Below are 14,907 nucleotides of genomic sequence, written 5' to 3' on the forward strand. Positions count from 1 at the left end.
AAGTTAACACCCCTTTATGAGACTGTTTCCCGTTTGATTATTGGTCCCTGATTCCAGGGTGGTGCCCCATAATTATTCATTTATATTAATAGTCTTATCATTATTTTTAATCACCACTATTAGTTATTACTAACTGCTAATAACCAAACCTGCCCTGCCAGTGTACCCAACACATCAGATGTCAAGGTGCAGAAAGTGCACTACCACCAAAGTGACAGAATCACATTTTCTGAGACACTGCAACTGACCACAAGACTGTTTAGGGCAGCAGCCATCTGTCTTGTTGACAAGCTGCTGGCCAGGCTCTCCACATGTGGGGCTTTCTATGGATGGGCACTGAATAGGCACACACTCGACGCTCATGGAGTCCTTGTCACACATACAGGACTTGCAGTCACTTGTCCATTTGTCACCAGGCTGGTTAAGAGAAAGGAACCAGTTCAGACACACAGCTCGTACATTGTTAGCATACAGTAATGTGTGTGTCTGGCAGAGTTTTCACCTGTTTGGGTTTCCCATCAGGTCCAACACAATCTGAAATTCAAACACAAACAATTGTCTGTAGGTTTGCAGGTGTGGCAGCGAATGCTTTCGTGCAAAGCATTCCATGACCAAGTCAAATTAAGTTTTTAATAGGACGCCTTCTTACCGCAAGACTTAACACATGTGTCATAGACTGTGTTGAATAAGGTGGTGCCCTGACGACAGAAGCAACCCTCCTTTGTATTGTTAGTATCCTTTGTATCCGCCTGGTACAGCTTGTTGTATCTGATGTCAGAAATAAAATTACTGGTTATTACAGGGTTGTGAAGACTGTAGTCTGACTGTGCTTTGATTGTCGCAACAGGGTTCTGAGAGTCTAACTGAAAATGTCCTTCAAGGGGCTCTGTTGAGTACATTAGTTCATGTTAGTTGACTGTTTGTGGATTTCTTTCTTTCTCTGTTAGCGGCACAGAGAGAGGCACTAATACAAGGCACTCCAGAACGTGCATAAAGTCCCATCGTCTGAGAAAATCTAACCCGAGTCCTTCAAAAAAAATAACCAAAGTACAGCAGCATTAAACAACTTCAACAAATTGTTCACAGGCCTATATAGGCAACTGGGAGAGACGAGGATAGTCTCATTTTTAATCTCATTAATGTCATGTCACATTTAATGTCATTTGCTCAAATATGGCCAGTAAAAAAGTGATTAATACAAGTATCAAAAATAAAGTAAATTATACATATATTCACATGAATGTATATACTGTAAACTATTGGTCAAACGATTATTGGCCTGGAATCAGCATTATTTGGAGATAAAATAAACTATTTTAAAAATGTGCAACTTTGGCTCTGATGTGACATGCAATCTGCAAAGTAACTAGTAACTAAAGCTATCAAGAAAATTTAGTAGGGTATAAAGTACAACATTTGCCTCCAAAATGTAGTAGAGTGGAAGTATAAAGTAGCAGAAAAACTAGATTAACTATACTTAGCTACATTCCATCACTGATTTTGGTTAATGTAGGTGCTAGATTTTGAAAAGCAGTCCAGGATACCTATAACACTGTTAGACACTGTTAGAAAACAAATGATCAAAATCGATACAGCAGAATCAGCGATATCACCTTTTTTGTTTCACACATTCTTCTTCCTTTTTCATGAACTAGCATCTACATTACCAACAAAGCAACTTGAGGCAGCTCATGTAATACATGCAGCTTCCTCTGGAGCCACAGAAGGCTTTATACTATTATTTCACATATGCAGTAGTACCCCCAAGACCTGTGAACACACTGTAACGTGACAAGAGTGGTGGAGTTATCTTTTTAGTTACCTAAAAAACAAAAAGAAATCATATTGAATGACATGCTTTACCTGTCGTTGCATGTAGGCTCTACAGATGGGCCACAGGCCTTGTACACTTTGTTGCTTGGACACGTGTGCTCTGTAAGATGGTTATAGTTTTATATATACAGTTTTTAGAACTTCATAAAAAACAATTGTAGTATTGTACACTGTTTAATATATATCTTACCACACTGTCCATTTGTAGCATTCCTCCAGTCGATACAGATTCCTTTATTAGAGCACTGAGTGGCATAGGCCTCCAGGCTCGAGCAGGTGTTATTGCCATCATAGCAATTGTTAGACATACAGGAATCCACAAATGGCCTTGGTGAGATGACTGAGTGGCACGGCTGAAATACACTAGAGGGGGACATAGAAGTCCGGACAGTATGTCAGAAAAAGTGATCAGAAGATTCTGCAAACACTGACTGACCAGAAAAATCCCAACATCATCTAATACATTTTTCAACTACTTTAAGGTTCTTGTCTAGACTAAGGCAAGAAGGTTTATATATTCAAGTTATTAAACTACTTTTACTTAAATATTGTATGCACCAGATGGCTCCTACTCCACAGTAGTAAACACTCCAATAGCTATAGTAGGAGTCTCTCTCCTCTCACCTGCTGGTCAAGAGATCACAGATGGCACAAGTGGGCTTTGTTGTTGAGCTTGGTGAACTTGAGGTGGTGGGTGTTGTTGTGGTTGCTGGGGGTTTGGTGGTGACACAGGTTGTACCTGGGACCTGCCACTGGCCTGCAGAGTCTTTGCAGCTTTCCACCTGGCCATTGGGAGAACGGCAGTCGTTGGTCTGGGAGTTGTCACAGGTTCCTGGAAAATGAGAGGCAGCATGATGAAGCCAGAGCACTAGGCCTCATGCAAGAACCAGCTGTACTAACAGACTTATTCTTTTGCAGCATGTATGGAAATTTAAGAGAATTTGTGACATTTGACCATTTTCAAGTATTAAAGGTGCTAATGTGATTCACATGTGTTTCAGACCTCGAGTACAGGGCATACTGCTCTGATGACTGTTCATGGACAGCTGTAATACTTATTTTATCATAATATTAGTTATTAAATATTCTAAACAACTAATTGTTCTTCAGTCTAATTTCTAATAGAGTGCTGCAGGGATAATGTATATTTGTAAACTAATCCAGACATTAGTCTTGCCCTGGTTCCCTCGACAAACAGCCTATGGGATATTTGCTGAAAATGAGCTCTGTGGTGATCACATGTTTATGATACTTACAGGCTTTGTTAAGCAAGATAATATTCACAGTTGAACACCACTTTAATGATTTTTCAAGTGTAAATGCGATAACCAGAAGTAAAAAGCGAACATTAGGCTATAAACAAACCACACAGCAGTCACCAACACTACACCTCCTACTACACTATACTTTACACCACTACAAACTGATCAGTCTACAAGTTGTACAGTTAGATTTTGAATACTAAGTCTAAACTAAAGTCCGCTTGTAAAGATGGACTAGAGAGTCGATGGCTCTGCCGACAACCTCTGTAGTCTAATTTAGCACCTTGTTGAAAATCACTTTAGCTTGTGTTAACCACAGACCTTATTTAAGGCATCTAACCAAAAACCCATTCAAAAAAATCCACTGACTTTGAGACAAGGCAGCCGGAAGTGTGAAAATGCTTACTCATTTCTAAGCTATTGGACCCATTCCTGTGCCATTCGACTTCTGATACCAGTAAACTTTTTATGTTTTCATCTGATTATTTCAGATAGCAGAACTTGAAGCTCCACACTTTGAAATTCGTTTTACTCTTTAGTAACATGTTTGTGAACGAAATTCCCCTAAACTAAATATTTCTTATTTCTTTAACCCCATGATTTGGCCGACTAAGGGTCACTGAATAGGATTAGGGCAAAGGATCAGTGGTAAGACATCTGGTGACTCACCACACTGTCCCTCAGTGTTCCCATGGAAGAGGGAATATGGAAGTTCAATGCTAATTGAGCCGCTTCTGTAGATCACTGTTGTGTTGATCTCTGGTATCTCCAATGTGGTCAGCATATCTGTGCCAGTGAGGCGCAGGACAGAGTTGCTGTAGGCTGGATAGATTCGTTTTTGATTGACATGCACCTGCATGATACGACAAGGAACGAAAAACACATTAGAGAAGTCTGTACTATGCACATTATCATCTCTAACTGCACCAACCATCACACCAGTTTGACTGACAGATTAAAGGTACAGTGTGTAATATGTAGTGGCATCTAGCAGAACAGACCTGGCAGATATGGAATATAACATTCATAAGTATGTTTTAATTACTGTATAACTACAGGAAAATAAGAGTTGTTGTGTCTTCATTACCTTAGAATGAGTAATTTATATCTACATAGGGAGCAGGTCCCTCTCCAAGGAGGTGCATTGTTGCACCACCATGTTTCTACAGTAGCCCAGAACAGACAAACCTGGCACCAGTAAGCTCCTTTCACGTTTTTAAATTTAGTGGGCGGCAGTTATAACCTATAGTCTTATAGACTAAATAACTAAATACATCTTCACCTCATCACTTGAATTAGTAGAAATACTCAATGCTCTTATGAATGAGTCCATAGTTAGAAAATTGGTTTCTTGTCTGTGAGGGCCACTGTAGCTTCTGGAGCTTCTCTAACGTCTTCAGAAAGGGAGAGCTGAGCAAGGGAGTGTTGCAATCAAGAACCTCACCACTAGATGCTGCTAAATACTCCATATATTACACACTGTTCCTTTAATCAGTATAGACAGAATAGTAAATGAACTGAGATACTGACACTTAAAGGTCCTATTTGTCAGTTTTAGACAGGTTGGGAATGAGACTCAAAAATCAACTTTCTTACAAATAGGACCTTTAAACAACACATGTTGAAAATTTGATTCCTTGCTTACCACATTAACAGATCCATCTGAAGTCCTCAACTGTGAGAAAACTACCACGTAGGACTGGTATATAACAGTGAAAACCTGGGGACAGGAAGCTGTGTCTGAAGAACTACAGTCACTGTTATTAACCATAATAGTCAGGTTATATTTAGTAATTATCTCTTTGACCAGGTAGTAGGAGCAGTTCTCGTTGAAAGTGTATGATTTTCCATCAAATGTTACGTAGTGGGTTCTACCCATGAGAGTGCAAGCACCTGTAGGATAAGAAGAAACAAATATGGAAAAAATAAATAAGAAAAGGAACAAGCAGAAAACATAATTACTTAAACCAAGATGGCTGTTTCTTTATTAGCAGTCAGTATCTACCACAGAATAGCCTTACTAGTTAGTTGCTTTATAGTAGCTCCTACTACAGAGGCAATTTTGATGTCATTTAAAAGGTGCAAAATGTAAGGATTAGCCACCTGTTGCATTCATACTCGTCTTACTAACAAATAGGGGCTGCATGTCACCAGAGTGCTGATGTATACACTGTTAGCACAGAAGCGTTGGACACTTGGAAAAAAAAGGAGGATACTAGGCTTGGAGGATATTAGGCTTGGAGGCTTGGTGTCACAATTTTGATTAAATGCAGTATTGACAATCACACACTCACAAACTTGATGTGATGACAATGAACACGTCACTGTACATACGAATTAAGCCCGAGAGGGCTCAGTCCACAATTCACTAACATGGATACCGAAATGAAAAGCAAGACGTTACGTCAAGCACACGCGCTGCTCACGTAGCCAGTCTTGGCCAGCCTTTACATCTTGCTTTTCATTTTGGCTCATGCAGACAGTGTGGCCAGTCTGACAGTGTGGGAAATGTTTTAGAGATCCTTTATTTATGAGAAGAGGGTTCACTCATAAAGGAAAAAGTGAACTGAAGTAAACTGATGACAGTGCTAGTAAGTCAACTGTTTTTTAATCCAAACTATGATCTCCTTTACCTAAACAAGTAGTTTTGAACAGCGACATTTCACAACGCTAGCTGCGTGTTTATAACTGTTACCATGATGACAAAGGACACCTGACTTCATCCTTTCTTGCACGTCCAATCTCTCGTCGGCATTATATGACACAATTAGCGCACAATTAGCTTGAAATGCCTAAAATGACACACAAAATGTTCATAGAAATCTAAAAAACGGTGTGGTATTTATACCCCATGCCATGGGATCGCCTTTAAGCTGTCCTTCATGTCTGGAGGGCTGTCCTAGAATCACTCCAGGATTTGACTGTGTAAAGGGCAGCTACCTAGTAAATCCTGTGCTGAGTACAAACTGATTGCAGCTGCAAATTGAAGGAAACCAGCACACACTCTAGCACACGGACAAGATCCACTGTTGCACATGAAAGTGTATGGTAAACTGTGTTTAAAGGCTATATTTTCAACTTACATTCACATTCATATCGGAAGCAGCATCCATCATTATCATAGATCTTGACAGGAGTGTTTCCACTGGCACAGATGGGTTGGAAAACTGTGGGACACGGCTTAGGTGTCTTCACGATCTTGCCATTGGTACATGTGGCCGTTGTACAATTGCTCATCGTCCAGGATTCTCCATTCTGGATGGGGATTGAGAAGCAATAACTCATACTGGAATCACAGGTGTATTAAATGTTCATTATATAATTTCTGCTGCTAGAGGGCCCCCTTCCAAAACAAAACACAAAAGATCTGCAGAGTTTTATGTGGGGAAGAGCCACTGCTCAGCTGCTCAGAGAGTCAAGTTTGCTTTGCTGGTGATTAATAACAATTGAACAACCACCACTGCTGATGAAAATCTATTTAATGTGACTCACATGTTCACACACAAAGTAGTTTTGAAGTTTAATTATGTTTGGTCTCATTTGTTAACTTCCCTTAGCCAGAAGTAGCGACCGCGACCTAATGAAATCCACCATACATTTTTGATGATGTACAACTTACAACTCAACAATAGGTCTAGTGGTTTTTAGACATTTTAATGCAGAATTCCTGCATAATATATCTTTAATCTTCATATTTTGACATAAATATAATCTTGGTGTTGACCCTCAAATAAAGTAGGATTTTTTTTTAAATTACTGGGAACACCACTCATGAAAAATACAATTTCAGGTACAGAGTTGTACTCTATGCAAACACCAACACTGAACCCATTGAGTCCCCACAGGAATTTTACAATCATGGGAAAAAAATACATTTTACAAATTACCTTTCTTGGTGGATCGACATTATTGCAGTCCAAGGTAGTTGTAGATGGAGTTGTTGATGGAGTGGGAGCAGATGTGGGAATAGTTGTGATGAGAGGAACTGAGCTTGAAATTGTGGCCTTTGTAGTGGTGCTGGTTGTGCTTGGTATTGGTGTTGTGGGACATGGATATAGTTGTGAACCAATTTTGCAAGATGCATTGCAATATGCAACATAACACCACCCATGGCCATCAGTGACATTGTACACCATATCCCCTGTAAAAATCAGGTAAAGGTTTAGCACACAAAATTGAAAGATTAGTTATTCATATACATACATAAGTATTTAATAAGCAAGATATTTATTCAGGAAGGAAATAGCCCCAAATAAAACAAGACTTGGTCAAAACCTAGTATATGGTTGGACCATGTTTGGTAAGGTGCGAAAATGTGGCCAATTTATTACTAAGAGTCAGTGGTAGAGTTTACATTATGAATTCTGGGATATGAAATGTTCATGTGCAAAAAAACGTCAGAGTATTCCTTTGTCAGTGGGAGATAATTTAGGAATGAGTCAAGTTGTTATTACATTCACAAATTACATTCATAGATTTTTTTTTTTTAAATACGTTTGGCTCATTGTTAAGACAGCTGTAGCCCTAAAAAAATATGCACTGCTTAGATCTACCAATTATTTCCACTTGATTTAATTAACAAATTTCCATCTAAGCTTTATCACATTACATTACTGTTATATTATGATATTTATGGTGAACTCATCGGTCAAATAAAAAAACACCTTTGGACACCACTCGGGTCATGTTTTTCCTTCAGCGCAATGCATAATTGTATATAATTGGCTGCTGACCCTCGGTTGTACACTACTTTTCATGATGCATTATAGGATGCTTTCGGTCAACTATGTAGGGTATGCATTCAGACAGCACTACAAAACGGAAAATTCACTTTATAGTCCACTATATAGTGGGAAGTCAGTGATTTTGGACACAGCCACAGGGTGTGGCTTATGAACAAAAAGGAAACGACTATCTCTATTAATAGTTATTTACTTACCAAGCATGAAGCACAAGCAAATTTCTTGAGAAATTTTTCTAGTTTAAAGATGCTTTTTCCGTTCTGTCAACATTACGATATTAATTTATACAAATCAATTCTGAATTGGGGGAGATAGAAATCAAGATTCTTATGTGAATCAATTTTTTTACCCACCACTAGGTATTATTGTTTCCGCCTCTGTCGCAAAACAAACTGGATAGCTTTCTGTTTTCCTCTGAGTAGAAACTACCGACAACATAGTGCAAGTTTTTGTGCAAATTTATAATGGAGATGTGCAAGGAGATAAAAATGGATCACCAGTCAACCTTCATTTTCCCAGGAGATTTTGTGCTTGTGCTCTCGTGTTCATGGCAAACCAATCTGCATAATTAAAGCAGGGTTGAGAGGGAACTGATCTACCTGCAGATGGTGCCATTATACTATGGCGTCTACACTGTGCTATCAACACTGACGTCATAATGATAAGTTCAAGTTGTCTATTGTCAGTTTAAATATTTAATTCAACATTTTAAATGTTTTGCTTTTTGCCTCTATTTGGATAGTGACAGGCATGAAAATGTGGGGTGAGAAAGAAGGGATGGCACACACCAAGGGTCTAGGCTAGAATTAGTTGGCTGCTGAGGTACGGATTCAGCCCTTTGTCTATGGTTCATACACTTTATCAGGTGTGCTGCCAAAAGCAACAAAATGTAACTTTCTGGATAAAGATAAGTTGAGAATGAGACTCAACAATTAACTATCTTGTTTCAGGAAGTTACACTTTGTTGCTTTAATATTGATATGGTATCTCTTAGTCTGTTCTCTAGTAACTAATCATAATTTACTATGTAGTCCTCAATTTAGGAAAGTTTATTTAGAGCTACTTTTTGACAACTCATTGGTTATCAGTTGGTTCCCGATTTTTTTCTCAGTGTTTCCTTGGTTACTAATCACATTTTCGTGTCATAACGTGTTACCAACTAAAGTGCTTTTTTGGATGATCATTTAGTGCAGGTGTGTTGTTTGAAAACGTCTCAGGTATATGTAGGGTATGTTAATGGTACTGTATTAATGTATAATGAAGATGAATAAAAGGCAGGCTGCCATGACTGGGCCAAAATCTTAAATACAAAAACAGCGTTAGCATGAAGAAAAAGACACTTGGAAAACAAAATGATTAAGAAGAAAGACAACAGGTGCAATGAATTCTCAAAAAGGCAGTTGTATAATATATACAATTTTTGATTAGTGAAAAAAAGACTTGTAACACTACTAATAACAAACTAAAGGAAAAATGATGAATGTGAAAATACTAATTAGAAAATCACCTACCAGGATGAAATGAAGTTCCATTTGCAAAGCAGACACATAATGTTGTATTTGTGGTGAAAACTGATGTTGAAACAACTGTGGTTGTGGTTGGTCCAGAATAGGTTGCACCAGTTGTGTGAACATTTGTGGTGCCTGAAAGTGTCTGTGTTATAGGTCCAATGGAAGTTGTAGCTTTAGCTGTAGATCCAGTAAAAACAGTTGAAGCAACACTAGTTGTGTTGAAAACAGAAGGTTTTGTAATTACAGTTGTAGTTTGTTGCTTTCCTGTAATTACACTGCTAGTTGTTTCTGGGCTTGTTGTAACACCTGGCACTGAGGTTGTAGTCTCAACAACAGCTGTGGTAGAGGTTGTAACAAGGCCTGTGGTGACCTCCTTGGGTGGTTTTGTTGTCTCAACCGTTACAGTTGTTGCTTCTGAAGCAGTTGTTTCTACAGGTTTGGCTGTGGTTCCCTTAGTAGTTGTTGTTGATGGTACTTGAGTAGTTGTGGTCCCAACAGATGGTTTAGATGTTACAACAGTTGTTTCTGGGCTTGTTGTTGTGACCCCTGGCACTGAGGTTGTAGTCTCAACAACAGCTGTGGTAGAGGTTGTAACAGGGCCTGTGGTGACCTCTTTAGGTGGTTTTGTTGTCTCAGCGGTTACAGTTGTTGCTTCTGAAGCAGTTGTTTCTACAGGTTTGGCTGTGGTTCCCTTAGTAGTTGTTGTTGATGGTACTTGAGTAGTCGTGGTCCCAACAGATGGTTTAGATGTTACAACAGTTGTTTCTGGGCTTGCTGTTGTGAACCCTGGTGCTGAGGTTGTAGTCTCAACAACAGCTGTGGTAGAGGTTGTAACAGGGCCTGTGGTGACCTCCTTGGGTGGTTTTGTTGTCTCAACCATTACAGTAGTTGCTTCTGAAGCAGTTGTTTCTACAGGTTTGGCTGTGGTTCCCTTAGTAGTTGTTGTTGATGGTACTTGAGTAGTCGTTGTCCCAACAGATGGTTTAGATGTTACAACAGTTGTTTCTGGGCTTGTTGTTGTGACCCCTGGTGCTGAGGTTGTAGTCTCAACAACAGCTGTAGTAGAAGTTGTAACAGGGCCTGTGGTGACCTCCTTGGGTGGTTTTGTTGTCTCAACCGTTACAGTTGTTGCTTCTGAAGCAGTTGTTTCTACAGGTTTGGCTGTGGTTCCCTTAGTAGTTGTTGTTGATGGTACTTGAGTAGTCGTGGTCCCAACAGATGGTTTAGATGTTACAACAGTTGTTTCTGGGCTTGCTGTTGTGAACCCTGGTGCTGAGGTTGTAGTCTCAACAGCAGCTGTAGTAGAGGTTGTAACAGGGCCTGTGGTGACCTCCTTGGGTGGTTTTGTTGTCTCAACTGTTACAGTTGTTGCTTCTGAAGTAGTTGTTTCTACAGGTTTGGCTGTGGTTCCCTTAGTAGTTGTTGTTGATGGTACTTGAGTAGTCGTGGTCCCAACAGATGGTTTAGATGTTACGACAGTTGTTTCTGGACTTGCTGTTGTGAACCCTGGTGCTGAGGTTGTAGTCTCAACAACAGCTGTGGTAGAGGTTGTAACAGGGCCTGTGGTGACCTCCTTGGGTGGTTTTGTTGTCTCAACCGTTACAGTTGTTGCTTCTGAAGCAGTTGTTTCTACAGGTTTGGCTGTGGTTCCCTCAGTAGTTGTTGTTGATGGTACTTGAGTAGTCGTGGTCCCAACAGATGGTTTAGATGTTACAACAGTTGTTTCTGGGCTTGCTGTTGTGAACCCTGGTGCTGAGGTTGTAGTCTCAACAACAGCTGTGGTAGAGGTTGTAACAGGGCCTGTGGTGACCTCCTTGGGTGGTTTTGTTGTCTCAACCGTTACAGTTGTGGCTTCTGAAGTAGTTGTTTCTACAGGTTTGGCTGTGGTTCCCTTAGTAGTTGTTGTTGATGGTACTTGAGTAGTCGTGGTCCCAACAGATGGTTTAGATGTTACAACAGTTGTTTCTGGACTTTTTGTTGTGACCCCTGGCACTGAGGTTGTAGTCTCAACAACAGCTGTAGTAGAGGTTGTAACAGGGCCTGTGGTGACCTCTTTAGGTGGTTTTGTTGTCTCAACGGTTACAGTTGTTGCTTCTGAAGCAGTTGTTTCTACAGGTTTGGCTGTGGTTCCCTTAGTAGTTGTTGTTGATGGTACTTGAGTAGTCGTGGTCCCAACAGATGGTTTAGATGTTACAACAGTTGTTTCTGGGCTTGCTGTTGTGAACCCTGGTGCTGAGGTTGTAGTCTCAACAACAGCTGTGGTAGAGGTTGTAACAGGGCCTGTGGTGACCTCCTTGGGTGGTTTTGTTGTCTCAACCGTTACAGTTGTTGCTTCTGAAGCAGTTGTTTCTACAGGTTTGGCTGTGGTTCCCTTAGTAGTTGTTGTTGATGGTACTTGAGTAGTCGTGGTCCCAACAGATGGTTTAGATGTTACAACAGTTGTTTCTGGGCTTGCTGTTGTGAACCCTGGTGCTGAGGTTGTAGTCTCAACAACAGCTGTGGTAGAGGTTGTAACAGGGCCTGTGGTGACCTCCTTGGGTGGTTTTGTTGTCTCAACCGTTACATTAGTTGCTTCTGAAGCAGTTGTTTCTACAGGTTTGGCTGTGGTTCCCTTAGTAGTTGTTGTTGATGGTACTTGAGTAGTCGTGGTCCCAACAGATGGTTTAGATGTTATAACAGTTGTTTCTGGGCTTGTTGTTGTGACCCCTGGCACTGAGGTTGTAGTCTCAACAACAGCTGTAGTAGAGGTTGTAACAGGGCCTGTGGTGACCTCCTTGGGTGGTTTTGTTGTCTCAACGGTTACAGTTGTTGCTTCTGAAGCAGTTGTTTCTACAGGTTTGGCTGTGGTTCCCTTAGTAGTTGTTGTTGATGGTACTTGAGTAGTCGTGGTCCCAACAGATGGTTTAGATGTTACAACAGTTGTTTCTGGGCTTGCTGTTGTGAACCCTGGTGCTGAGGTTGTAGTCTCAACAACAGCTGTGGTAGAGGTTGTAACAGGGCCTGTGGTGACCTCCTTGGGTGGTTTTGTTGTCTCAACCGTTACAGTTGTTGCTTCTGAAGCAGTTGTTTCTACAGGTTTGGCTGTGGTTCCCTTAGTAGTTGTTGTTGATGGTACTTGAGTAGTCGTGGTCCCAACAGATGGTTTAGATGTTACAACAGTTGTTTCTGGGCTTGCTGTTGTGAACCCTGGTGCTGAGGTTGTAGTCTCAACAACAGCTGTGGTAGAGGTTGTAACAGGGCCTGTGGTGACCTCCTTGGGTGGTTTTGTTGTCTCAACCGTTACAGTAGTTGCTTCTGAAGCAGTTGTTTCTACAGGTTTGGCTGTGGTTCCCTTAGTAATTGTTGTTGATGGTACTTGAGTAGTCGTGGTCCCAACAGATGGTTTAGATGTTATAACAGTTGTTTCTGGGCTTGTTGTTGTGACCCCTGGCACTGAGGTTGTAGTCTCAACAACAGCTGTAGTAGAGGTTGTAACAGGGCCTGTGGTGACCTCCTTGGGTGGTTTTGTTGTCTCAACGGTTACAGTTGTTGCTTCTGAAGCAGTTGTTTCTACAGGTTTGGCTGTGGTTCCCTTAGTAGTTGTTGTTGATGGTACTTGAGTAGTCGTGGTCCCAACAGATGGTTTAGATGTTACAACAGTTGTTTCTGGGCTTGCTGTTGTGAACCCTGGTGCTGAGGTTGTAGTCTCAACAACAGCTGTGGTAGAGGTTGTAACAGGGCCTGTGGTGACCTCCTTGGGTGGTTTTGTTGTCTCAACCGTTACAGTTGTTGCTTCTGAAGCAGTTGTTTCTACAGGTTTGGCTGTGGTTCCCTTAGTAGTTGTTGTTGATGGTACTTGAGTAGTCGTGGTCCCAACAGATGGTTTAGATGTTACAACAGTTGTTTCTGGGCTTGCTGTTGTGAACCCTGGTGCTGAGGTTGTAGTCTCAACAACAGCTGTGGTAGAGGTTGTAACAGGGCCTGTGGTGACCTCCTTGGGTGGTTTTGTTGTCTCAACCGTTACAGTTGTGGCTTCTGAAGTAGTTGTTTCTACAGGTTTGGCTGTGGTTCCCTTAGTAGTTGTTGTTGATGGTACTTGAGTAGTCGTGGTCCCAACAGATGGTTTAGATGTTACAACAGTTGTTTCTGGGCTTGTTGTTGTGACCCCTGGCACTGAGGTTGTAGTCTCAACAACAGCTGTGGTAGAGGTTGTAACAGGGCCTGTGGTGACCTCTTTAGGTGGTTTTGTTGTCTCAACGGTTACAGTTGTTGCTTCTGAAGCAGTTGTTTCTACAGGTTTGGCTGTGGTTCCCTTAGTAGTTGTTGTTGATGGTACTTGAGTAGTCGTGGTCCCAACAGATGGTTTAGATGTTACAACAGTTGTTTCTGGACTTGCTGTTGTGAACCCTGGTGCTGAGGTTGTAGTCTCAACAACAGCTGTGGTAGAGGTTGTAACAGGGCCTGTGGTGACCTCCTTGGGTGGTTTTGTTGTCTCAACCGTTACAGTTGTTGCTTCTGAAGCAGTTGTTTCTACAGGTTTGGCTGTGGTTCCCTTAGTAGTTGTTGTTGCTGGTACTTGAGTAGTCGTGGTCCCAACAGATGGTTTAGATGTTACAACAGTTGTTTCTGGACTTGTTGTTGTGACCCCTGGCACTGAGGTTGTAGTCTCAACAACAGCTGTGGTAGAGGTTGTAACAGGGCCTGTGGTGACCTCTTTAGGTGGTTTTGTTGTCTCAACGGTTACAGTTGTTGCTTCTGAAGCAGTTGTTTCTACAGGTTTGGCTGTGGTTCCCTTAGTAGTTGTTGTTGATGGTACTTGAGTAGTCGTGGTCCCAACAGATGGTTTAGATGTTACAACAGTTGTTTCTGGACTTTTTGTTGTGACCCCTGGCACTGAGGTTGTAGTCTCAACAACAGCTGTAGTAGAGGTTGTAACAGGGCCTGTGGTGACCTCTTTAGGTGGTTTTGTTGTCTCAACGGTTACAGTTGTTGCTTCTGAAGCAGTTGTTTCTACAGGTTTGGCTGTGGTTCCCTTAGTAGTTGTTGTTGATGGTACTTGAGTAGTCGTGGTCCCAACAGATGGTTTAGATGTTACAACAGTTGTTTCTGGGCTTGCTGTTGTGAACCCTGGTGCTGAGGTTGTAGTCTCAACAACAGCTGTGGTAGAGGTTGTAACAGGGCCTGTGGTGACCTCCTTGGGTGGTTTTGTTGTCTCAACCGTTACAGTTGTTGCTTCTGAAGCAGTTGTTTCTACAGGTTTGGCTGTGGTTCCCTTAGTAGTTGTTGTTGATGGTACTTGAGTAGTCGTGGTCCCAACAGATGGTTTAGATGTTACAACAGTTGTTTCTGGGCTTGCTGTTGTGAACCCTGGTGCTGAGGTTGTAGTCTCAACAACAGCTGTGGTAGAGGTTGTAACAGGGCCTGTGGTGACCTCCTTGGGTGGTTTTGTTGTCTCAACCGTTACAGTAGTTGCTTCTGAAGCAGTTGTTTCTACAGGTTTGGCTGTGGTTCCCTTAGTAGTTGTTGTTGATGGTACTTGAGTAGTCGTGGTCCCAACAGATGGTTTAGATGTTATAACAG

At 41.3% G+C, this 14,907-nt stretch overlaps 1 protein-coding gene across 1 annotated transcript in view; it reads right to left on the reverse strand.

Annotated features, from left to right (window-relative positions):
• Positions 1-14,907, reverse strand: part of LOC140994834 (uncharacterized) — a 65,403-nt gene that overhangs the window by 7,511 nt on the left and 42,985 nt on the right. The window contains exons 34-44 of the mRNA XM_073464645.1: positions 9,349-9,490; positions 6,983-7,236; positions 6,179-6,350; positions 4,741-4,988; positions 3,765-3,948; positions 2,458-2,665; positions 2,024-2,196; positions 1,864-1,933; positions 650-768; positions 503-534; positions 249-417 (exon numbers count right to left, since the gene is read on the reverse strand). Coding sequence (XP_073320746.1) covers positions 249-417; positions 503-534; positions 650-768; positions 1,864-1,933; positions 2,024-2,196; positions 2,458-2,665; positions 3,765-3,948; positions 4,741-4,988; positions 6,179-6,350; positions 6,983-7,236; positions 9,349-9,490 — 1,771 coding nt within the window. The remainder of the gene's footprint in view (positions 1-248; positions 418-502; positions 535-649; positions 769-1,863; positions 1,934-2,023; positions 2,197-2,457; positions 2,666-3,764; positions 3,949-4,740; positions 4,989-6,178; positions 6,351-6,982; positions 7,237-9,348; positions 9,491-14,907) is intronic.

Source organism: Pagrus major, chromosome 4 (genome assembly GCF_040436345.1).
Source record: "Pagrus major chromosome 4, Pma_NU_1.0".
NCBI classification, from domain to species: Eukaryota; Metazoa; Chordata; class Actinopteri; order Spariformes; family Sparidae; genus Pagrus; species Pagrus major.